General features: G+C 35.7%; 1 protein-coding gene across 2 annotated transcripts in view; it reads left to right on the forward strand.

Annotated features, from left to right (window-relative positions):
* ITGA1 (integrin subunit alpha 1) overlaps nt 1-27222 on the forward strand; it is a 170391-nt gene that overhangs the window by 123620 nt on the left and 19549 nt on the right. For both annotated transcript variants that reach the window (XM_054487298.2, XM_054487299.2), the window contains 10 exons: nt 857-1114; nt 4487-4617; nt 7774-7940; nt 9386-9522; nt 12152-12262; nt 14673-14882; nt 18038-18118; nt 20086-20162; nt 22514-22603; nt 24358-24460. In XM_054487298.2, coding sequence (XP_054343273.1) covers nt 857-1114; nt 4487-4617; nt 7774-7940; nt 9386-9522; nt 12152-12262; nt 14673-14882; nt 18038-18118; nt 20086-20162; nt 22514-22603; nt 24358-24460 — 1365 coding nt within the window. The remainder of the gene's footprint in view (nt 1-856; nt 1115-4486; nt 4618-7773; nt 7941-9385; nt 9523-12151; nt 12263-14672; nt 14883-18037; nt 18119-20085; nt 20163-22513; nt 22604-24357; nt 24461-27222) is intronic.

Consider the following 27222-nt stretch of genomic DNA (forward strand, 5'->3'; position numbering starts at 1 on the left):
AACTGCTAAATAAACCCACAAGGCTTATTTAGGCTGGGAGGCTTATCAGCTCTGGCTTGGACATAGATAATAACCTCAGCAGTTAAATCGGATAGGGTGGAGGGGGAGAAGTCATGAGTTTCAAGGCAGCAACACTGCAGGCTTCCAGGAAATACTTCACTGGGCTGGAGTGAGATTTTTGTCTTCTATTCCTGACTTCAGACATCATTTTTTAAGTTAAATAATTTTTAATTTCTTCATTAGAAGAGTGTTTTGCTCTTTACAGCAAAGCCAGTGTTTATCTATTTAGCTTTTCCAAATATGTACATTATCTCCTGAATTGATTATTTTAAATAATAAATCATATGTCTTTCTTTCTATCAGTTTTTGGCTTCCTTCTGTCAACTTTTTTTGGCCTGGGCTGTTTTGTCCTTTTTCCAAGAAAGTGTATTCTTGATTACCTTTGCTAGTACTTTCTGTCTCAGTTTTTTTTTTTTTTCTTCCACTCTCGGCAGCTTTAGAGAAAGTTTCCTTTTTGACCAGAATAAATTTTCACTTTGCACAATATTGGGTGAAGAAGGGATAGTGGCACAAATTGAGAATATAATATTATTTGGCCTGAAAAAGATGCTCTGAATTGTATACTGAATTGCATTAAAAAGAGATTCCATTAAAGTATGTCTCCCACACTTCTACCATCTGCTCTTTGGAATCCCTAACTTTGCTCTCAGATAGGCACACTTTTTAAGAAATTTTACCAACTTTACCACTAATGTACAAATGGCTGTTAATAGCACTTATTTAGTATACTTTAAAAATTCTACTCTGCTGTAGTAATGATAGAAATACATAAATATGCTGTTTATCTTTCTTCCAGACAAGGTTTGAATATCAAATGAGCCTGGAACCTATTAAGCAGACGTGCTGTTCATCTCGGCAGCACAATTCATGCACAAAAGAAAACAAAAATGAGCCATGCGGGGCTCGTTTTGGAACTGCAATTGCTGCTGTAAAAGACCTCAATCTTGATGGATTTAATGACATCGTGATAGGAGCTCCGCTGGAAGATGATCACGGGGGAGCTGTGTACATTTATCATGGAAGTGGCAAGACTATAAGGAAAGAATATGCACAAGTAAGAATTGAAACCTATAGATTCCCACCCTTCAGTGATAAGTCAGTTCAATGCCAGGCATTACCTGTCTAACTTCATGAGTTATTTAATTTCTTCCTCCTGACCTTATTGGGAAACTAGATTTAATTCTAAGTGTTCCTTATAGATTAATTACTATATATATATACACACACACACACACACACACACACACACTATATATATACACATGGTATATATATAGAATATATTGTGTATATATGGTATATATAGTGTGCATATATGGTGTATATATAGTGTGTATATAGTATATATAGTGTATATATAGTGAGTATATAGTATATTATAGTATATATAGTGTATATATAGTACATATAGTATATATAGTGTATAGTACATATAGTATATATAGTATATATAGTATATATGTGGTGTTTATATAGTATATACACTATGTATACTATATATAGTGTATATGTAGTATATATACTGTATAGTATACATAGTGTATATATAGTGTATATATAGTATATATAGTATACATAGTATATGTAGTATATATAGTATACATAGTATATGTAGTATATATATACTATATATAGTATATATAGTATATATACTATATGTAGTGTATATATGTACTATATATAGTGTGTATATACATATACACTATATATGTAGTGTGTGTGTGTATGTGTATATATATATATACATATATACATATATATATATTTTTTTTGAGACGGAATCTCGCTCTGTTGCCCAGGCTAGAGTGCAGTGGCGTGATCTCAGCTCACTGCAAGCTCCTCCTCCCAGGTTCACGCCATTCTCCTGCCTCAGCCTCCCGAGGAGCTGGGACTACAGGCTCCCGCCACCACGCCCGGCTAATGTTTTGCATTTTTAATAGAGACGGGGTTTCACCGTGTAGCCAGGATGGTTTTGATCTCCTGACTTCGTGATCCGCCCACCTTGGCCTCCCAAAGTGTTGGGATTACAGGTGCCCGGCCCTAATTACTTTCTATTTTATACATTTATCTAGTTTCCTTTCTGTTGTTATTTTCCATGTCTCCAGGATTTGACTTTTTGAAACAGTAAATAAAAGAATACTTTGTAGCAATGCTGTTTAACATCTGCAGTGTGCCCCATTCTAAATAGAGGGCACTGCTTTCTGAATAAGGCAAAAATAATTGTATGGCTTAGCCAATAAAGGAAATTAGATTCTTGATTTTATATTTAATGTCCATGCTGTTATAATAAAATTGCATTAAATTTATATTTATCCATTAAGTTGATATATTTTCCTCAAGTGAGTTAGGATTTCTAAAGGTTTATAATTTTCTCACAAGTAATCCTTAGAAAAAATAAATCTGAATATTAAGTTTAAGCTGCAGGGAACTTATGTTATTCCTGTTTGTAATTTGTTGTCAGTTAACAGCTCTAATCCATAAGTGTATTTTTTTCCTGCATTAGAAAAATAACAAGTTACAAAAGTGCTTAATGCACTATAAAACCAAAAGAATTTAAAGGCGTTTGAATGTAATTGTCTGTTTTTAAGGAATCATAGTCAGTTAGATATTGAACAACTACTTACAAATAAAACAGAATTCACTACCTTCTAGCTTATATAATTTGAAAAGAAATCAGAATATTAATGATTTCATTTTCTATTTGAATGTTCTCTTTGGTTCTGTAGTCAACAGAGCTCTCAAAATCTATTCATGTAATGCAAACGTGAGTGATTTTTCATAAAATCATAATGACAATAGTGAACAGAATAAAGGGCTTATTTCAATAAGAGCACTTGTATCCATTTGATAAATAATTTGTTTCTGGTGAAAATCTTTATGGCATTATTTACTTAACAAGAGACAGGCAATATTAATGACTGGGGCATGATGGAATTAGGAAATGCAGGAAGAACTTCTTTCTTATATTCTAATACTTTATTCCTTCAGCGTCAATCCTGTAAATTTAATGGGGTAGCATTTGAAGTAGAAAAGGAAAGCTAAATCATTGTCAGATGAAATAGATTGTCATAAGCAACTTGTTTTCTAAATGGTAGTAAATCAAAATGCAACTTTAAACAAAAGCAACAAAAAGAATATTAGAGTTGGATTTGTTTAATTACTGGCAAAATGTTTTTCCAAGGAATACGTGAAGATGTGCTTACTCATTTCCATGAGAACCAGAGATGCTGCTTATGTATGGGATAATCCAGAATCAGTCAAGCCCATAGAACCAAGGAGTCAGATATCTCCTGAATTCTTCGCTTAAAAAAATGAGGATGGCTGGGTGCGGTGGCTCATGCCTGTAATCTCAGCACTTTGGGAGGCCGAGGCAGGTGGATCACGAGGTCAGGAGTTCGAGACCAGCCTGGCCAACATGGTGAAACCCCGTCTCTACTAAAAATACAGAAAATTAGCCAGGCATGGTGGTGCGCACCTGTAATCCCAGCTACTCGGAAGGCTGAGGCAGGAGAATCACTTGAACCTGGGAAGTGGAGGTTGCAGTGAGCCGAAATAGCGTCTCAAAAAAAAAGAAGGGAAATACTTTCAAACGAGCCTCACCTGTTTAAGGATGAAAACTGTTTCCATTTGGTTTGCCTTAGTAGGCTTCTTATTTTATGTTATTTATGTGGAAACCGAAAGGCTGAGACGTCTTGAAGTTTAGGGAGGGTTGTAAGTCCTGTCTGCTTGCCATGGGCTTCTGTTAAAAGCATTAGCTTCAGCTTGAACCAATGCTAAGTCAGGAAGTACAGATATCAAATATACTATGTATGGTAATGTGCACAGATCAGTCTTCAAGACATACTCATTTGTGCCATCTCAACGTTGTGAATGCATGTGAGTGGAATTGAGTCTCTTGTGCCCTCAACTTTTAGGACAATTTTTGAAAGACAGTAGAGATTACATATTGGAAAATGTATTTGATGGGATGTGTTATTTATACCCAGCCACAAAGTTCAGCGAACTCCAAATTGACCCCAGGACAATCTTCTACTCCCCTCCCCGCTTTGCTGATATGATATGTTTTCAAGATTTCCGGTACCTTTAAATATGTCTGTGTGATGGGATTGGCTAGGAAGCAGAAAGCACAGAACCAATTACTCACACTGTTTCCTTTGAGGATTAGACAAAATGACATTATATAATTTTCCCTCTCTCTCTAGTGTCAGTGACCTTGAAATGATTTTGTCTGTACTATAAAAACGGCAATATCCTCTGGGAACATCTGAGTATTTCCTCTTATCTCCACATGAGGGACCTCTTGGGCGGATTCCCAAAAGATCTTTAATTTTGATTATTTTGTTAAACAATTTAAATTCTCAGATTTATTTGAAACTGTTTTGAACAGACTCTTCTCATATGAAACTCTTTTTTTGAATTCTCACAGCGTATTCCATCAGGTGGGGATGGTGAGACACTGAAATTTTTTGGCCAGTCTATCCACGGAGAAATGGATTTAAATGGTGACGGTCTGACAGATGTGACTATTGGGGGCCTTGGTGGTGCTGCCCTCTTCTGGTATGTATTTTAATAACATCCTGTTAATCTGAGACTTGGTCACTGATAACTTGCAGAGCTCCCAGTGTGTTTGGAGCTCATGTCATACCAAATATCTATTTCCTTTTGTGTTCCACTATGCAAATACAAGTTATTCAGTTGAGTGAGCTGGAAGAGTCAATACATCTTAAGAACAAAGAAGCTATATGAAAGAAACAAGTAGAATGAACTCTTAATTTGGTGTGTCTATTATGTGGTTTACACTAAAATAGGTATTCTGTTTTAGGAGAGGTATAGGGGAAGAGAAGATCTTATAGAGGATGTATATAAACAAGAAAATATCCCTAATATTGGGCTGCTTACAAGGTTTTAGAGATAATCGACTTTGTATTCATTTACCTGATACATAGAAACAGATAATCGCGCAGCACTCTCTGACTCTGTTTATATTGTTGGTCAAGCCTAGAGGCATCTTAAGTAATATCTTCACTCAGCCTTCAAAATGCCCAAATCCCCAAATTGGCCCAGTTCTTTTAGATACGTACATTCATAATGCTTTATTAATTATGAATAAATAATAATTTAGTAAGCAAAAATAGATATTGCTTACTAAATATCCTATTTCAAAAACTAAGTATCCTATTTCAAAAACTGTTCTATTTGAAAAAAATTACTAGGAAGTCAAGAATCAACATAATGAGAAATCCACATGATAATTTTGAAAAATATATAATAAATTTCATTAAGAAATATAAAGCAAGGGTTTCATAAATAAAATGTCTATTTATGCCAGGTGACCTGATGGGAAGTCCGCATGTTGATTCTCCTAAATTAATGCATTGGTTTACTGTAATTCAGGTGGAAATATACGTCAATGCTCTTTTTCCCAAAAAGTTACCTAGAAGAGTAATAAAGTGTGAAAGAAAGGTGAAGATAGAGAGGTGAAAATAGATGACTTTGCTATAAGTTAAGATAATGCTTAAGAACTAATGATCAAATTAAAATGGTACAGTAAATTGTGCACATACAATAATCACTATGTTAAAAAAAAAAAAAAAAAAAAAAACCTTTACAGTAGAGGGGAAAGAAGACTGAAGGGTGATACCTAGGAAAAGGGAATATTAGGCAGCACAGTGGCCGGGACTTTGGGGAGGACTCACCAGAAACCAAGGCTCAAAACCAGAAGTCAGCAGTGTCAGGGACAATGGATATACTTCAATTTTGTTTGAACTGTTAATCCTGAATTAGTTTATTATGCTCCCTTTAGCTCACAAGTATTTATTGTATTAATTCTCATATTAAAAACATGTTTTCAGGGTTTTTATGCTCCAGTTTTGTTTCAAGGCCTTCTTGCAAAGCTTTGCAACCTTATTTATGGCCTCTCCTGCCCCAGATCAAGGCACTGATGGCCCAAAATGATAGTCATTTCCCTATCATAGTCCAGGCTCCATTGACAGCAGAATGGACCAAACCGATATACTGGGACACGAAGACTAAGATTCACAATGCCTAACAAGAAGTGAGAGTGGATACAAGTGACAGATGATAGGAAAAACATTTGGAAGCAAATAGTGAGAGTCTTGTCATGAGACCTGGACTGACCCCCAAGAAAGATCTGGCTGGGACAGAGAGGATGTGTGGGGTGGACAATGGTCAAGGCAGCTTCATGCCTGGAGAATCCATGTTACTAAGCAGGAAACTAGGCATGTTCATTCATTGCTGATGAAAGGGTAAACTGGTTAAAACTCATTTGAAGGTCTTTATCAATAAGTGTTTAAAAGCATTCCAATGTTCCTACTTTTTACCAACGATTTAACTTCCTAAAAATGTAAAGATACAATCTAGAAGTACAATTAAAGGTGTCATCACAGCACTGTATGTAATACCATCTTTTAATAATGTTAAATTTACCACTATACTCAGAAACCATTTTTTAAATTAAGCTAAATATGCAATGAGGTGGGATTGAATGCATAGATTATGGTATGTGCATATGCTGGTATAGTCTGCTCCCATTAAAAATGATAAATCCCATTAAAAATAATGTTCTCAGAAAAATGTAAATATTGGAAAGCTGTTCATTGTAATATGTTTTAAAAATATGTATGCATACATATGAAGATGTGCTTTTGTATATATGTATGTATGCATGTGTGTATGTGTATGCATGTTTTCTTCTATAAAGAAAAAACCACTGAGTGTACTAAATGTTAATGATGATTATTGCTGAGTGGTAGTATAACAAGTTATTTGTGTTTTCTTTATGCATTTCTACGATGTTTATATTTTCTATGAATACATTATTTTAACAGAAAAAAGAAAACCACCTTTTTTTTTAATGCAAAAGCATAAGTAGTGACTTCATTATTCACAACATACACAGTTATAAGGGGCTAGCTCTGGCCACAAGGCAGAAACCAGGTAAAAATGTGCAGTAATTGTTCCGGCTTGGATCTAAGACAATGACCTCAGGATCCATATATTCTCCATGTCTGAGCTCTTACTCTGATCTCATTTTGGGTTAGTAGACATTACTGGGCTTTAGAGTTAAAAACGACTGAGTTTAAAATCCCAGGTTTTTCTTCTTAATAGCTTTTGACCCGGCATAAAATATTTAACCTTTCAGAGCCCTAGTTATCAAACATAAAACAAAAATGATGTTTCTTATAATTAACCTTAAGAATTAAATGAAATAGCATCCATGTCTAGCACACTGCCTCAAATGTTATTTTGCTTTTCCTTCCTAGAAATAGAGGAAGAGCTGAACTCACAAGGACAGACAATATTACAGTCCAGACGAGAGATAGCAGGGGCCTACGGGCTGTTCAGGGACCTTTAGACTTCTTTCAAATTGGGAAAAAACTCGTAAATCCCCAAAATATAGTTGATTCTGGGGTTTCACCTGGACACTTGATTCCATCTCTTTTCCATCACAGGCAAAACTAGATCTTTGGCTTTTGAACCAAAAGCCCCAAATAGTTTCCAAATATAACCTGCATGTCTTAGAACATCAGATATAATCTCTCTGTAACAATGATTAATTAAAGAAATGGAGTCCTGAGCACTGTATTATACATGAAGCAGAACCCTCTTCCGTGCACTCACTTTGCAGTCCCAAGTTGATGACATTCATTAAATGTAAAAACATGTGAGTAATCCCATTGTTTTTGTTTGTAGGTCCCGAGATGTGGCCGTAGTTAAAGTGACCATGAATTTTGAGCCAAATAAAGTGAATATTCAAAAGAAAAACTGCCATATGGAGGGAAAAGAAACAGTATGCATAAATGCTACAGTGTGTTTTGATGTGAAATTAAAATCTAAAGAAGACACGATTTATGAAGCTGGTAAGCAAAATAATTATAGCAAGTACTTTTGGGTAGAGGACAATATATTTGCTCCAGCATGATGAAGTCCAGTAGGATACTGTATTTTCCCCACCATGGTGAACTGCACATCATATTTGCCCCAGTGAACATGCAGAACCTTGAAAAAAAATTCTGCTGCAAAAGGAATAGGTTATGGAACCCAGTCAATTCTGGAGCAGAAATTACATGTTTGCATGCAGTGCCCTCAACACTCCATAGTTTCTGAATGGCTCTCCTACTTACTATGTACAATCAGATGCTTAAGAAAAAAATACCGATTCAGAGGTAGAGTTTAGAAATTGGGCTACAAATGGGCCCAATTTTCCTTCCTGTGGGTTTCTACAAAGAATCTTCTCTTCCTTCTCTTGCCCCCTCCTGGGAAAGACTGGTATTGCAGAGAACCCTAATACTTAACCATTCCCACATTTCTGAGATCCTTTGCTCCATTGAGGTGATCCTAGTTTCTAAGAGTCAGACTTGTTCTGTGTGTGTGTTCTCAGGTGCATCAGGTCAGCCTGTGCTTCCTCTTCCTCCCTCCATTCTCCACTTTCTAAGGCAGGTTTTTAATGATGTTGAAATATGCTCAAATCAAAGCTATAAAGGCCATTGGCTGCAGAAGAGAAATTTACTCTGTAACCAAATATAAGCAGAGTGAGAAAAACCATTAATCCTTAAAACCTGTTTTTCTTGATTTGTTCCATATGCGCATGTATACGCTCTGAAATAGCCTCCTGACTAGAAAGATCAATGAGGTATAGGAATATAAAATAACGATTTTGTGTTTTATATGTAACTTTATTTCAGTCTTATTTAATATTTGCAAAGTAACTAAGTGATCGAATAAAGAATATTGTAGCCTTCATATAAAGTGTAAGATTTCACTTATTTTCTTTACTGTGGTACGCTTATTTTATTGAAACTTAATAGTGGTTTGAACATAAGCTGAGATAATGTTGTTTTATATATAAATAGATTAAAATGTATATATTTGTACACAAATAACTAATGTATTTTTTGCCTCTATTGAAATATAACATAATCAATATTCTAAGCAGGGTTCCAACATTTCTAAACTTAAAAAGAATATTTTAAGTGAAAATATAATAAATACACTGGTGGTCTGGAAATTAGATGATAGGCAGGTGTGCATGTGTGTATATGTGTGTGTATAAGAATTATAAACAATAAGTGTAATTAAACACTGAAAGCACAGTGAACTCAGAGAGGAGTTCTATAGAGTTCCTTGAGGTTATCTTCATAACCGCTAATATCATTGTTATAATAGCGTGGATATGCTGAACAATAGAATCTTTTTTGATTGATTGCCAAAATGATTCTTCTATAATGCTAATTTAATAATCTGTACAATATGAGAATCACTTCAAATAAACATTTCCATCAATTATTTTTTAAAATTTTTGTAGATTTGCAGTACCGTGTCACCCTAGATTCACTAAGACAAATATCACGGAGTTTTTTCTCTGGAACTCAAGAGAGAAAGGTTCAAAGGAACATCACAGTTCGAAAATCAGAATGCACTAAGCACTCCTTCTACATGTTGGCAAGTAAATCATATATCGTAGCTGCCTTATTCCAAATCAAGAATATAGTAGAGATGTCTTCTTTCAAGTCAATCAAATTCTTACTGTTTTATTTCAAAATGCACTTATGATGTCATAAAGGAAATTTTATCTTGTTTGTTCATTTTTATCATAAAATCGCAAGTCTAATTTTCTCATTTCCAAATATTTGTAAAACTATCTCTAGTATTCCCTATCTGCGTTATCAGACATCCATATATTATGGAATGGCAGAAAAAGACACAGTGTTCTAGTTGACGAGAAACCTTATTCGTGTCTTCATTTCTTTCATTCATTCATTTATTCCTTCAGCTTGAAAACATTTAATTTCTGTGGGCCTTGTCTGTCAGTTGTGGGTGATAAGTGATTAACTGCTCTGGGGGCAGACTGCTGGGCTGTATGCTTTCTGGGATTCATGTAACTATATATCTTGCTGTTTGACTTTAGAGCGAAGGGGAAAATTATCTAGTATTTTCTATCATCTGTAGGCTTTGTGCTACTTCAGTTTTTGTTGTTTTTTTTTTTTAATTTTAGTGGATGAGGGAATTTTGGAAAGCAAACTATTAATCTTTAGAGATGGCTGGTAAGCCAGTGTAAACCATTTAAAATGTATTTTGTTGGGACACTGTGTATATGGGGAATGTTCCCAACAGAGGGCAGAAGTTTCCTAAACATATTCTTAAAATGTACATGAGAGTGATAAAAATAAGAAGCAGCATGAAGGTAATGAGGAAACTGATTTTAGTAACTGACATTAAGACGTAGAGACTTGATGGTGAACTTGGAGCTTTAAAGGAACCAGTCCAATTTTCCCACTTCTAACTTATTTCTGTATTATTGATATATTTATAGTCTGCATTTTGAAAATTGTAGTTTAGGGGCAGGGGAGTGACAGAAAATGTGCATCCTTTTGTGCAGCATTTGTTCTTCCTCGGTGATTTTCATGTTGATATGCTTCATGATACTTATCATGAAGCTTATTCTGTCAGCACCAAGATCAATCTATTATTTGATAAAATAACACTGGATTTGCCCCTCCTGTTTAGTTAATCAGAACTGAACACTTAGGAATTAGAATGTGGATAAAATTTGAATGGGTATGAAACCAGATATGGCATTGTCTCCAACCTGCTAAAAATCATCTCAGTCTATGTTTGTCCACAAATTCAGTGTCTAAGTTATGTCTAAGTACCGGTGTTTACAGGACTGAAATATTTTCAAAATTTCCAAAATTGTTTTGGATTTTGAAAGAAGCACTTTGAAATTTGTTCTGGAGTCAGCCAGTGTAGAATTTGTATCCCAAATGTTCCACATTCTGAGAGACTTTGGCAACGTTGTTTGGTCTCTTAGAGGATCAATCTTTCATCTGTAAAATAAGGACAATAATAGTTACTCATCTTAGAGGACTGCTGAAATAATTTGCAATAATGTATATAAAGCTCACAATTTTGAATACTATAAATCATTATTGTTATTTTTTTTTTTTTTTTTTTTTTTTTTTGGGACGGAGTCTGGCTCTGTCGCCCAGGCTGGAGTGCAGTGGCGCGATCTCGGCTCACGGCAAGCTCCGCCTTCCGGGTTCATGCCATTCTCCCGCCTCAGCCTCCTGAGTAGCTGGGACTACAGGCGCCCGCCACCACGCCCGGCTAATTTTTTGTATTTTTAGTAGAGACGGGGTTTCATCATGTTAGCCAGGATGGTCTCGATCTCCTGACCTCGTGATCCGCCCGCCTCAGCCTCCCAAAGTGCTGGGATTACAGGCGTGAGCCACCGCGCCCGGCCAATCATTATTGTTATTGATGGCATGTTAACAATATTAATCATATTCACATCCTTTCCAAATAATTTTACATTATAAAATTCTTGGCCAGGCATGGTGGCTCACGCCTGTAATCCCAGCACTTTGGGAGGCTGAGGTGAGTGGATCACCTGAGGTCAGGAGTTCGAGACCAGCCTGGACAACATGGTGAAACCCTGTCTCTACTAAAAACACAAAAATTAGCTGGGTGTGGTGGCACATGCCTGTAATCCCAGCTACTTGGGAGGCTGAGGCAGGAGAATCGCTTAAACCTGGGAGGTGGAGGTGGTTGCAGTGAGCCGAGATTGTGCCACTGTACTCCAGCCTGGGTGACAGAGAGAGACTCTGTCTCAAAAAAAAAAAAAAAAAACTTATAGCTCTAGGTATATATTATATTAATGAAATGTAACTCATTTTATAGAAAGTTTGCCCTTCTGAAGTTGGGAAATGTTCCCGGAAGTGTTACATAATGATCTTTGGCTTGAGGTCTCAGGAAAAACTATATTGTGATGCAGGTAGCTCCTATGTTGACACAGCAAGGTGTGATGTTGCCATCACTCCAGCAGGGCCCTTTGAGGAACTGGAAGTGAGTCAACAGGTCATACTCTGAAACCTCCACATTCCCCTATTCCCCTTGTCAGAATGCCAGTCCCTCTCTGGGAAAGCAAAAGCCTGATGAGATCATATGTCAGATTAGATGCACAAGAATGTGCAGTAAGCCTGACCCTTGGGGACAGAAGAAGGAGACGTAACAAGATCAGAACACCCGGTAAATATGATACCAATGATATATTTTATGTTTCACCCTCTAGGACAAACATGACTTTCAGGACTCTGTGAGAATAACGTTGGACTTTAATCTTACGGATCCAGAAAATGGGCCTGTTCTTGATGATTCTCTACCAAACTCAGTACATGAATATGTAAGTCAGATTTCTTTAAAATACAAAATACCAACTTGTGAACATTTTAGTGTCACTAGTAAACTGTGTTTTTTCATTACTCTGCATTGGTCACAAAGAAAGAACAACCAACTGGAAGAAAGAAAAAAAAGGCAAGCAGGTTTTACTCCTGGTCAGGAATGGAGAAAGAGGGAGCTCTTGCTCTAAAGTCCTCCTTCTCCTCAAGCTGTGAAAACCTGGGGAATTTTAAGGAGTTAGATGTGGGGCAGGGAGGTATACGTAAGCATGTCCAGAGAGGAACTCCAGATGTACTAGTACAGATCGTAAACATGCTTCCTTATACAACATATGTTCAAGAAATGGTGGCCATTTTCTTCTATGGCAGGGACTTCAGCATTATAATGACATGTTAATGATCTAAAGGTAACAAGGGGTTGCTGGTTCTTGTTTGCTCTGTTTTCTCAATGGCTTTATCTTCCTCTGGTAATTGGCAAAGGGTCCCGAAGCTCCCAGGCAGTCTGTAGTTGTTTTTCAGCAAGCTTACCTACAGATAAATAGACTAGAAAAAAAAACCGTTTAAGAAAAAATAATGCACTTTCTCAGCTATCTACTGTTTAACAAAATAATGAACTTTCTCAGTTATCTACTGTTTAAGAAAATAGTAAACTTTCTCAGCCATATCTCCAGGTTTGCCCTGGTAACTTTAGGAAAAAGCTTGAAACCCATGCACACATAACCCTAAATCAATTTAAAATGTTTTAAAAAAGAATTAGTTTCTGTTAGACTTTTCCCAATCCTTCTAATTTCCTATTGCTGGAGTTTAAGAAAACTAATAAATGACACTCATTTTTACCTCACCTGAATTTAGGACCAATGGAAAGAAATCTCCCCTGTTATTCTAATAAGCCCTGGATTGCAGTGTATGGTTTAGGTATAAAGGGTGTCCTTACACTGAAGCATGGACTTAGACCACCGATAACCACCTAGGTCATCAGCAGTGCTGATCCATCTCTGTCCTTCATGGAGCCCACCTTGTAAAACTTGCCAAGTGGAATAGAGCCAAATGTGTGCTTTCTGTAGGCACACAGCTGCTCTGAGAATAGAAATGAGAGAAAGGGACTGAGTTGTGTTCACTTAGTTCCTGTTCCCAAAGTTAGAGTCCATGTGTCACCCCTGAGAGTGAGTGAGGGGAGAGAAGAGGGAGGGTGTCACTAGCGTGGCTCCAATGGAGGAGATATTAGGGATGGGGAATTCTTTTTCTCCATACACCTATCTTCCATTCTCCCTTCCTTCCTACCAGATGTATTGATTGTCTTATACATACCAGGCATTGGAGCTTACAGTCTAACACTGGAAACAGGTATTAAGTAGTAATTAGAGCGTATGCTATGGAGGAGGATTTCAGAGCTCTACAGGAACTTCCACCTAGGCTGGGAAGTCAGGAGAGCCCTCCTGAAGTTGTGCCATTTCAGTGGAGCCCTGAAGGATAGGGCGATTTCCACCCTATTTAGGGGAGTTTGGGGAACAGAGGGGATGCTAAGTGTGAAAGTCCTGAGCATGAAGGAAACAACGACACTCGCTAGCGTGGCTGACGCTAAAGAGCAAGAAAGGAGGTGATATGAGGTGAGGCTGGAAGTAAAGGCAGGGGCCAGGTCATTCGGGATGTCGTGCCACTGCACAAATTCTAAACTTTTGAAAGAGCAGCGCAGTGCTTTTGAAGGTTTTTATTTGGTTCCGCCATGGGACAGGATGCAGCACAGTGAAGAGTGGTTGGAGGGAAACAGGTGGATGTGGGAGCCCGGTGGGAAGCTATTACTTTAGTTCAGGGAGGAAATGAGAATGCTTGGGTGCGAAGTGGTGGTGGGAATGCAGAAACAAGAAAGGATTGGAGAGATATTTAGAAGAGGAGTAGAATGGACAGGGCTTGGTGAGTTACATATGGTCAATGAAGAGGTCAATGAAGAGGTCAATGAGAGGCGGTCAATGAAGAAGAATCAAGCAAAACTCCTAGATTTGTGGCTTGACCGTTTTCCACCCTCTCAACTGAGCTTTATGACATTCCTAAGTATTTGATTAATTTTAAGAGAAAAATCTCATAATTAGAGTTGAGTAGATTTAGATCTTGCAGTACTTGACTTTGTATTTCAAAACTCTCCTTCCCTGGCAGACAAAAGCCAGTGCAAAGCACCCATGAAAATTGTGCATTCTTAAAAGGACTAGCACAATTTACATTTGTAAGTAAATGTTTACTCTTCTCCCCTATAAATTACAGGGATAAATATAAAATCCCTTAAGATTTTTGCAGGGAAATTCTCCTTATGAGTTGCTTAACTTACTTTGGCTGTATGCCATTTTTATTACACAAATTGATGGGTAATTTTCAATAATGCATAGCTAAATTTTGAAAAATTCTTTTCTGTCATCATTTCAGATTCCCTTTGCCAAAGATTGTGGAAACAAGGAAAAATGTATCTCGGACCTCAGCCTGCGTGTCGCCACCACTGAAAAGGACCTGCTGATTGTCCGGTCCCAGAATGATAAGTTCAACGTTAGCCTCACAGTAAAAAATACAAAGGACAGTGCCTATAACACCAGGACAATAGTGCATTATTCTCCAAATCTAGTTTTTTCAGGAATTGAGGTAAACTTTTAGCTTTTCATTTATTTATTCTCTTAACAGTCATTTACTGAGCCTACTTTTCATGCTACTGAGATAATTGCTTTTATTAGATTGATTTTGAAAGAATAGAAGGAATTTTTTACATTAGTCCTCACCAATGGTGAAAGTATTAAGCTTTTTAAAAAAGTTTGGTTTTATTTATTCAAATATGTATGTCTTTTCTTAGATTCTGTATGAGGAAAGGATAGCTCATGTATAAAAACTGTATGTTTCACAAAATCCTTAAACCACTGAAACTGAAATGGAGTCAAGGAAAACAATAACAATCAAAGCCAAAACAGTTAACAGAGGTACAGAGATGTACCTCTGTGTTGAACAAAAAAATTTACCTGCAGGAAAATCAAGATACCATATCTCCCTTTCTACGCAAAATCCTTACTTTGGCAAGATATTTGTATTAAATAACTGTGTCTTATTGATTCGTAACAGGTTTCTTTTACTATGTTGGCCATACAATATATTAATCTGTGTAAGATGCTATATCAGAGGTAATCAGTGTTTCCAAATTTGAACTTTGCTTTTAATTCTCATCTCCAAATGAACTCCCACTGAGTTAAAATTTTATGTATATTTATATTAATTAATATTACATACAATTTATATTAAAAGCAATGCACTTATTAATATTATACATAGTATTAAAACACTATTGTCTACTTTCTGTAAACTCAGATTTCATGGACATTTCTTTCTGTTAGGATATCACTTAGAGACATGATGACTAAGACAAACCTAAAAATAATGTCATATATTACTATATTTTGGATTCAATGAAGAATATTAATTATAGGCTGGGCATGGTGGCTCATGCCTGTAATCCCAGCACTTTGGGAGACCGAGGCAGGCAGATCACGAGGTCAAGAGATTGAGACCATCCAGGCTAACACGGTGAAACCCCCCTCTACTAAAAGTACAAAAAATTAGCAAGGCATGTTGGCACACACCTGTAGTCCCAGCTACTCAGGAGGCTGAGGCAGGAGAATCACTTGAACCTGGGAGGCGGAGGTTGCAGTGAGCCGAGATCACACCACTGTGCTCCAGCCTTGGTGACAGAGAGAGAACAAGACTCTGTCTCAAAAAATAATAATAGTTATTATTATTATAAATACAAATGTACAAAGTAATCTTGGGGAAAATATTACCATAAAATTTTTCTCTATTAAAAATTACTGCCTATATCCTCCTCAGCTGACTAATGGCCTGGCAGAGAGGCATAGCTAAAAATCTGACAGTGCATCTCTTCTGCGTATATTAACAATAACAACAGTAATAATGATGGCAACCATTTCTTGAGTACATCATGGTTTAGGCCCTGTACTAAGGATTTCACTTATTTAACTTTCTTTTTTTTTTTTATTTTATTATTATTATACTTTAAGTTTTAGGGTACATGTGCACAATGTGCAGGTTAGTTACATATGTATACATGTGCCATGCTGGTGTGCTACACCCATTAACTCATCATTTAGCATTAGGTATATCTCCTAAAGCTATCCCTCCTCCCTCCCCCCACCCCACAACAGTCCCCAGAGTGTGATGTTCCCCTTCCTGTGTCCATGTGTTCTCGTTGTTCAATTCCCACCTATGAGTGAGAATATGCAGTGTTTGGTTTTTTGTTCTTGCGATAGTTTACTGAGAATGATGATTTCCAATTTCATCCATGTCCCTACAAAGGACATGAACTCATCATTTTTTATGGCTGCATAGTATTCCATGGTGTATATGTGCCACATTTTCTTAATCCAGTCTATCATTGTTGGACATTTGGGTTGGTTCCAAGTCTTTGCTATTGTGAATAATGCCACAATAAACATACGTGTGCATGTGCCTTTATAGCAGCATGATTTATAGTCCTTTGGGTATATACCCAGTAATGGGATGGCTGGGTCAAATGGTATTTCTAGTTCTAGATCCCTGAGGAATTGCCACACTGACTTCCACAAGGGTTGAACTAGTTTACAGTCCCACCAACAGTGTAAAAGTGTTCCTATTTCTCCACATCCTCTCCAGCACCTGTTGTTTCCTGACTTTTTAATGATTGCCATTCTAACTGGTGTGAGATGGTATCTCATTGTGGTTTTGATTTGCATTTCTCTGATGGCCAGTGATGGTGAGCATTTTTTCATGTGTTTTTTGGCTGCATAAATGTCTTCTTTTGAGAAGTGTCTGTTCATGTCCTTCGCCCACTTTTTGATGGGGTTGTTTGTATTTTTCTTGTAAATTTGTTTGAGTTCATTGTAGATTCTGGATATTAGCCCTTTGTCAGATGAGTAGGTTGTGAAAATTTTCTCCCATTTTGTAGGTTGCCTGTTCACTCTGATGGTAGTTTCTTTTGCTGTGCAGAAGCTGTTGAGTTTAATTAGATCCCATTTGTCAATTTTGGCTTTTGTTGCCATTGCTTTTTTAATTTTCATTAATTCTTTTGTAAGTAGGTATGACTGTACTGCAGAGATGTGAAGATAAAACTTTTTTCATGTTTTAACATTGTTGTAATTGCATTTTACAATTGATAACATGTTTATTTACCTGGCAGTGTTATTTTTCCTTCTTATGGGTATGTAAAAATAATGGCATAGCTCATGTTCAATGGCATTTTAAATTGGACAAAATAGAGTATATGACTAAGCCACTTGATAGAAAATCAGTCCCAGAGACGTGAGGAATCTTAACAAGGATAAAGCTAACAGTGGTGCAGTCAGGGTTTAAATTCTGGTGGTCACGGGTCAGAGCCTATGATCTTATCCATTGCACTAAGCTCCTCCAATGACTAACATTCACTGAAGGCTGCTCTGCACCAATCTTGGGTGTGTGGATTAATTTATCCAGCCACCACAATCACTCTGTGAGGGAGGTGCTATTAGTACTTCCATTTTACAACTGAAGATTTAGATAGGATTGTGAGATATGCTTTGTCTTTCAGGCACCCACAAGTGATGTTTTAGGATTTCCATGAGTGTAGAACAGCTGGTCCCAGAATTCTGTGCCTCTTCCAGCTAAATCGAAACAAAAATATTGGCAAGGCAGTCACCAAGTCACATCTGGGAAAATTCTGAAAGAACACGTTTCAATATTTCACCTGCTTGTCTGCTCTGATTCTGTTTGCTTTCTCTTCCTAGGCTATCCAAAAAGACAGTTGTGAATCCAATCATAATATCACATGTAAAGTTGGATATCCCTTCCTGAGAAGAGGAGAGATGGTGAGCAGATTATACAAAATACGTGTAGAAATTGAATATGAAAAGTAATATGTGCAAAGACAAATATATAAATCCTTCCAATGGTAGTTTAGGATAATATGGATGAAAAACGTTCAGTTCAGAATTGTGACAGATTGGAATATGCTATGGTCAGAATGTTTGTGCCCCACCAAAATTCATATGTTAATACTTAATCCCCAACGTGATAGTAGTAAAAGATGAGGCTGTTAGGAGGTCATTAGGTCCAGAGGGTGGAGCCCCCATGAGGGATTAGTGCCCTCATAAGAGAGGCTTGAGGGAGACTGCTCACACCTTCTACCATGTGAGAACACATAGCAGGTGCCATCTATGAGAACTGGGTGTTTCCAGACACTGAATCTGTTGGTGCCTTGATCTTGGACTTCCCAACCCTCAGAACTGTGAGCAATATATTTCTGTTATTTATAAAATGCCTGGTATAGGGTATTTTGTTCAAGGTATTTATAAATAACAGAAACATATTGTAACAACCTTGTAACAATTCTTACACCGGCAAACTGAAACACCAAGACAAGATTTAAAATTTGTACTATATAACATATCTAATTTATACTACATAACATATCTGATAAAATAAGAGCTGGGAAATTCTGTTATTGGAGTCTCCTAAGTAGTAGGTGTCTCTGGCTTTCAAGAAAAAGAATGCATCAAATAGATTGGTTTAGAACTTAATCAGAAATTCTCCTTCCATCTCTCTCTTTTTAAAAAACAATTGCCTTATTGAGATATAATTCATGTAGCATGGAGTTCACTCGTTGAAAGTGTGTATTTTAATGGGTTTTAGTATATTCACCAAATTATAAATTGTACAGTCATTACGGCAATTGATTTTAGAACATTTTCACACACCACAAAGAAGCCATGTATGCATTGGCAGTCACTCTGTTTTTCCTCAACAGCCTTTCTCCCAACCCCAGACAACCACTAACCTGCTTTCTTTTTCTATGGAACAAATTGAATTTCCAAATATTAATTGACTTTTATTTGCAGTTCTAGAATCAGGCAACACCTTATTCTGTAAAATAAAATGAATGGTGGATGAGCTGAGGAGAGGAAGTTGACTTTACAGAGAGAAAAGGGCTGAAGAAAGCAGAAGCAGAGAACGAAAAGTCAATTGGTCATTTCAAAGTTATTTTCCTTGTAAAAGTGAAAGCAGAGGGGATTTTCTTATCATGCTGTTTGAAACTGGCTTGATTGGGGATTTGGTGATTATCTCTCACTTTCCTCATCTCTCAAAAAGTCAGACAAATGATTTAATTTCGGCTTTGTGGCGTGGAACTTAAGCATTATTTAGTCTGTTGGGCGTAGAGCAAGAGCTGTCCAAACCAGTGACCTCATATACATTTTATTTAACATGTTTCTTAGTCTATTCTGGCTGCTATAACTAAATACTATAAACTGAGTAGCTTATAAACCAGAAGTTTATTTCTCACAGTTCTGGAAGCTGGGAAGTCCAAAGTAAACGCACTGGTAGATCTAGTGTCTGGGGAGGGCCCATTTCATGCTTCATAGAAGATGTCTTTTCAATGCATCCTGAGATAGCAGAAGCAGGGAGGCAGCATTCTGAGTTACAAGGGTACTAATCCCACTCATGAGGGCTCTGCCCTTATGATATCATCAACTGCCCAAAGGCTCCATCTCCTAATATCATCACATTGGTGTTTAGGTTTCAACGCATGAATTTTGAGGGGAAACATTCACATTATAGCAATATGTAAAACATGGTAGACATTCACATTGAAAAAGAACATGTATATTATATGTTATTCTATCTATTTTGAGATACAATAAGATTTCATTTTGTAAGACAATGTTTCTCAAATAACTTCATAATTTGAGTTTAGGTAATGTCATTTATGGAAATTGAATATTTTAGTCAAAGTAAACAATTTCTTATCTGTTACTAAAGACATATTTTTATTTTATAGGTAACTTTCAAAATATTGTTTCAGTTTAACACATCCTATCTCATGGAAAATGTGACCATTTATTTAAGTGCAACAAGGTTGGTTTACATGTGTATAAATGTATGTATATGAATGTATATTGCTTCTTCTGTGTATGTCAAATATTTTGCTCTATAAACTCACTGACAGTTTCTTCCAGGTTGTAGGAGATCAGTAGAAGTGGAAGGCAATTAACTACTTTGCTTCACAAAAACACCCTTAAGAATAATTAGCAAAATAAAGAAATTTTCATTTAATAGAAATAATTCACCTAATTAGATTAAAGCAATGGTTCTATGAGCTATAGAAGATACCATAATCATACATCATTTATCTCTGCCAAATTGCATTTAAATTCATAAAAAATTTACTGATAATTTAAAAACTTTCACTGGCTGCCCATCAAGGTCAAATGAATAATTAGATGGACTTAAAGTTTTGTGATATCCTTTTGTAATTTAATATACTTTATTCAAATCAGTCAGTACTTCTGAAAGGTATCATAGAACACACAGACTAACAACAGCAAAGGCCCAATAAGGAAAGTGAAATAGTGGTCTACTTTCTTCTAATTGTAATTATCCACTGACCTGTCTCCAGTGAGATGGTGTCTTTTACTGTTTTATTTTACAGTGACTAGCATTGTGCCTGCCATATTATAATCACTACACAGATGTAGACTAAATGAATAAATCAGAGAAATGAATTAATGGATTAATTAATTCTGTATGTTCAAGTCAACTCAACAAATATTTATTTGACATCTATTATGCACAAGATATTGAGTTAGTCACTGTAAGGAATATAAAAATTACTAAGGGCATGAAACTTCTCATAGGGTAAGTATTACAGTAGGGGGTTGAGACTAGTATAAAATTATTGTAACCTGGGATAGAATAAAAACAATCCATTATAGAGATATAAAGCTTTGTCAGAAAATTAATAGAAGCTGAAATAATATCTACTTGGCAATGGGAACCCAAGAAAGCTTTATCAAGGAACTTACAATTGAGAAAGACCTTGAAGGGTAGATAGCATTTCACAGAGAGGTCGCTGAATAGCACTAGGTGGAGCATTTCAGGCAAAATATACAGCTTGATTAAAAAGGTTATCAATTTTAGCTGAAATATAAAGAATACATAAAGTAGCAATGAAAATAAACAGGGAGTGTGCATTCTATCATATTATGCTAGGTACTGAATGTCAGTCAAGGTATTATTTCTTAATTGAACAGACCTTGAAAAGGCAGTAAAGTTTTTGAGAGGTAAAGTCATCTGTACAGAGCTGCTGCTTATGGAGATTAATTTAGGAAGGCTGCAGTGTGGAATGGGTGAGAGAAAAGGGAACCATTCATGCTAAGAACTGAGTCACACAAATACCTATAATCCAAGGCAGCATGCTGCTTTCTTTGTCCTGCTGCTTATAAGCCACTTTATACATTTGGGAATAAGCAGAGCCATTAAAAAGTACTCTTATGTCCATTCTGTGAGACAATATGTTAGGTGCTTGGTCAGTTGGTGGAGGGGTATGTGTATTATAATAATGAAAGCTAACACTTACTGAATATTGTGCCTATGTCCTAGGCACAATCTTAAGCACTTTATACTTATTACTCATTTAATTATCATTTATTACTCATTTAATATCCCATTTTATAGATGAAGAAACCAAGGCAAAGACACATAAGTAATTTGACCAAAGTGTATCAGTGTCCAAGAACAATCCCATTCTCTGGCCCCAGAGCCAGTGTTCATTACTCGTTATATCATTTGTATGTGTTTTCTAATACGAGGAAGTATGTATATGTGTGTATGCACATATATACATGTGTTTACATAATATATAATTTAAATGATAACCAAAATCAAGAGACTAAATCAGTGCTTAACAAATAATATGATCATCAAGTACTTAGTATGGAAAGACTATTAAAAAAGAAAACAAAAGATTTTAGATTTACTCTCAGCTGTGTGACCCTAATCATTTATCTTTGCTAAGTCCTCATCTGTGATAAATAAGAATCACCTGGGGGCAGATATGTGGTTAAAAACAGAAATCCCTGCACCCCAAGTTGGAACCACTAAATCCACATTTCTAAGGGAAGCCCAGTAACCTTTGTATTTTAACAATTAAACCGAGGGATTCTTATCATTATTGTCATAGAATTTTGAAAAACATAAATCAGTGTGATTGTCAACTCTAGTTGCACATCAGAATCGACTTGGGAACTTTCAACCATACCAATCATCTCTGATCTCCTTCTTCACCCCAATTAAAAAAATGATTAAAAATTGTACTCTTATGTGCTTTTATTTAGTTGCCAGGATAAGCTTCTCTTTCAAACACTTAGAAATGTCTCTAAATAGTCAAGATTTTAATGGTTTGTCTGAATGTGCTGTGTATTTTCTAGTGACAGCGAAGAACCTCCTGAAACCCTTTCTGATAATGTAGTAAACATTTCTATCCCGGTAAAATATGAAGTTGGACTACAGTTTTACAGGTAGGAGAAAACTAAATTTTTATGTTGATGCCTTTCTATTAACCCAGTGGTTCTGAAAGTGTGGTCCCTGCCTGGCCAAGGGCATCAGCATCACCTGGAAACTTGTTAGGCAAATTCTCTGGCCCCACCCGAAACCTACCAAATCAGAAACTCGGAGGACGGGGTTAAACAAGCCTTCCGGGTAATTCTCATGCATCCTAATGTTTGAGAACCATTATACTAAATAACCCAAAATGTTAGGTGTTAGTGATACCGGATGACATTCGCTGTCCAGTCTTAATTCCCGAATGCAAGTTGAAGACCCAGAAGTCCTTTGCAAAACACAATATTTTCTGAGAGGCTGCCAGCATATTTCTTGGTCATCGTTCTCATCCTGTGGAAGCTGATCAAGTCTTCTCAATCTGGACACACAAGATTAAAGCATTTCTCATTAATAAGAGCTGTTTATTTCTTCCACCATTCATAAACCATTCTTTCTCTTAAGAACTTCTTATCTATCCAAACACAAACCATGTTGACAAACTTTCCCTCTATAATTTCCCCTGCTTAAGCAAACTCCAAGCTTTTGCCAAATAAACATGTGCAATATACATAAAAGGATAAGAATCAGTGGCAAGTAGGTTTATTCTAAAAGTCTTATCATTTTATTAATTTTTTAATAATAGTGGCTAACATTTATTGAGCCTTTGTGTTCTGTCTTATGTGATCCTCATGATAACACTATGGTTCAAATACGACTACTATCTCCATTTTCCAGTTGAAGAATTTGAGGTTCAGAGAGGCTAATTTACCCAAGGTTATATATTCAGGAAGTGTTAGTTTAAACCATTTCACATGCTTTTTTTTCTTTTAATTTAAAAACTGTTTTAAATTGACACATAATAATTGTACATATTTATGAGGTGCTTGGAGACGTTGTGATGCAAGTAATATATAGCAATTAAACAAGGTAATTGGAACCTCCATCGTCTCAAACATTTATCTTTTTTTTGTATTGGGAACATTCAATATCTTCCTTCTGGCTTACAATTTATTATCTATGGCACTCTCCCTTTACTAACTGGAGACTACAAAAATGGCATGATTATAGGACATACATGTAGCTTGTGCTAATATTTCTCAGCCTTTAAATTCTGTCGGCTATTTTCTATGTTTCTGTATCCACTTCTATTGGTGCACTGACTTTTCCCCAAGAGTTTTCCATTTACTTAAAATCAAATTCTGGCAAACACTTATAAATATTTTTTGTCTTCCCTTGACTGAAGTGCTGCTTAAAAACATACTATTTTACTCTACCAAGTTCATCCAAAGAACATGATGAAGCTGTGTAGAGAAGATTGAACTTTTGAGTTTAGCAGTAAATATAGGACTTTAAATTATGAAATGGTAAAAATTTTAAATCTATTTAGAATTCAGCATTACATTTTAGTTTCATTTTTCACTAGGTATAAATGGTATTAGTGAATTTATGGAAACTTCACTTGTTAACAATGAAATTTTAACTTTTAAAACTCATATTCTAGCATTTTGGGGTCAAATAAGCATCAGTGACTATTGAACTAAATTATATAATCCTTCTCACTCTCCTCAAAGATTTAATTTTAGGTTTCAAGGTAAATGAATTCCCCTATGATCTGAAATCCCTACAAGTATTTTTGTGGAATTACATAATATGGAGAAAGAAAATAATGAGGCCAAACAAAAGTTAAACTTTGTTATGTTTTATTTTTCTTCTTCTAATTAATTTTTTTAAGCTCTGCAAGTGAATACCACGTTTCAATTGCTGCCAATGAGACAGTCCCTGAAGTTATTAATTCTACTGAGGACATTGGAAATGAAATTAATATCTTCTACTTGGTAAGAAATTACCTCTAAAATAGTATTCTAAAGGAGTTATTTGTAAATATATAAATTAAAGTATTAACAGATGCATAAAAATGTGTTGCCTCAATGTTTAATCTCTATATTCCAGCATATTTTCTTTATAATTTCATAAATATAAATATAAACATATTATATATAAATATAATTTTCAATTTATATTTTTCTTTATAATTTCACTTAAGATTTAAATTTGTGATAATTATATTTTCAAATCAGTTTAGAGATCTAAGTCTCTAATTTCCTCAAAATAAGATACCATTAGAATGACTTTCTAGAAAAAATATAAACTATGGGACTAGATAGATGCTACCGATAAACCTGTAGACTTTACTTACATTATTTTTTCAGTGTGACTGAGAAAAGCACCTTTTCATTAATTATGACTATATCAGAAATTTGTTATCACAATTGTCTTGGCAATTTTTTTTACCTAACAAATAAGTATGTATCACGTTCTCCTTATTGTTACCTTTCACATGCATTGTACTATAAATTACTCATGTTAGTACTACCACCTCCTTAAGTGATGTTTTCTATTACATTTATTTTTCCTTTTAAATCCTTCATAACAAACTCTATAACACTATAGCAAACAATCATGGAATTTTATTTTAGGTAATGCCTAGTTACTGACACAGACTCAAGTTAAAATTACTCAAGTAAAAAAAGAGAACACAATTCAAATAATGGATTTAAATATGTATTCAAAAATATGAGATAATGCAACAAAATTATAAATGAAGATAGCTTCAATCCCTTTGGGAATTGCCAACCACAAAAAAAAGTTCTCTCATAGAGTATAAATAAACGTATACTCCCAAGATTAATTTCATTTTTTTAAATTTGTACTCTTTGCTAGAATTCCTATGACAAGATACCCTGGAAATTAGCATAAATGCCAATCACTCTACTGGATTCTAGGATAGATTTTTGGAATTCAGGCTATCAGATTTCCCCAGCCCCATTCACTTTCCCCGAACTAGAAAATTCAGCAAAAGAAGAAAGAAAACAAAAAGACTTTGTTGCAGATCTTTATATATTGTAACTTATTAGGGTCCAGATTTGAAATAGGTACTCCCTCTTATAAAAGTGTTGATATGAATTACATTGCTAAGAATATTCCTGAGCATAAAACTTTATGTGTATCTCTGATTATTTTCTGAAGTAAATTCTAGAATTGGAATAAAGGAGTTTTTTGAAAGAACTTTTTTAAAGATGAAACCCAGTAAGTTTACAGATCGGAATTTTCCCTAGGAAATTTTTGGTGATAGAAACAAAGATTTCAGGGATGTTCTTAACAATAATATTTATAATGGTTTAAAAATTAAAGCCTGAGCACAATCTAAACACTTAACACAATGAAATTATTTAAATTATCATATATTTAGTGAAGAGATTATCATATATTCAATGGAGAGACAATGTAATATTTTAGAAGGCACATTTTGGAGTAAGAAACCATAATGCTGCTATTTACTAGCTTTGTGATCTTGGAAGTTCTTAATTTTCATTCCAACCTTCTTACCTCATAGATAAAACAAAGATAATAAGAGGATCTGCTTCCTGCAGTTGTTAACAGGGTTAAAAGCAATAATGCATATAAGATTAGCACAGTATGTGGCACATAGTCAACAATATTGATATTGTGGTTGTTATGAACAGTCATATTCTCAATAAACTTATACATTTAAAGGAAAATGCCATAGCATAATACATTTAACAGACAGGGTACAAAACTGTATTTTATTGTGTTACAAATTTTATAAATATGCATATATGCAAATAGTAAGGACAGGTAACCTACACTAAAATGTTACCAAGGTAGTTGAAGTATAGGAAACATTTATTTTCTGTTTATTTTCAGTATTTTCCAATGTTTCTACAAGGAACATTTTTTAATCAGAAAAAAATGATAATTACAGAACACAGGATTTCTGACTGAATATCAGGAAACAGAATTTGACCGGAAATCAAGAAGATAAGAGTTAGGGAGCATGTTTAAGGGTCCAGGTGCAGCTGGTCAGGAACCTCCAGAATTCCAGAATTAAAGGATGTATTTAATCTTTACCAACCCAGGAAATTGCTTCAGATCTGAAGAGCTCTCAGTCTGGAAGGCTCAGCTGGGTAGATCACTGGCTTTCCTTGGGTCTATCTATGTAGATCAAGGCGTTCCCTACCCAGCTAAAGAAGCGGCACAGGGATTCCATAGGCTTCAGGCCTGCAGATTATGCTTCAGCAGTGGGAAGGGGACCACTGCACCTGGTTGTCCCAGTTCAGTTGTACCTTTTAAGCAGGCAACGACCTCTGGATAGTGAGTTCAGTTTCCTGTTGAACTTCATCCTGCCCACCTTTCCCTCTGAGCTATACTCACTACTGGTAGCAGAACATGATACTAAGTGGAAATTTTGGGTTAGTGGATAAAAACGAATGGAAACTGAGATGAAAGTAAATCTGACTCTCATAAAACCAGATTATCAACAGCCAGTGGCACGGTAGCCCTAGCTGGGGGTAGAATTGTGAAGGGAAGCAGATGGGAGTCTGGTTTGCCTGTATAGTGGCGGCAGATCCCATCTAGCCAGGATTAGAGATGATTTATGGGTTTAAGGAATGATGGAAAACTGGGTAAAGGCAACCAAAAATCTAAATTGTTCCATGGTCTCCCTTCTTTCCAGTTTCAAAAAGACTGGTATGTTAAAAAAAAAAAAAAAGAATGACCATGGCAAGAACATAATAAC

The sequence above is a fragment of the Pongo pygmaeus genome, chromosome 4, assembly GCF_028885625.2.
Source record: "Pongo pygmaeus isolate AG05252 chromosome 4, NHGRI_mPonPyg2-v2.0_pri, whole genome shotgun sequence".
Taxonomy (NCBI): domain Eukaryota; kingdom Metazoa; phylum Chordata; class Mammalia; order Primates; family Hominidae; genus Pongo; species Pongo pygmaeus.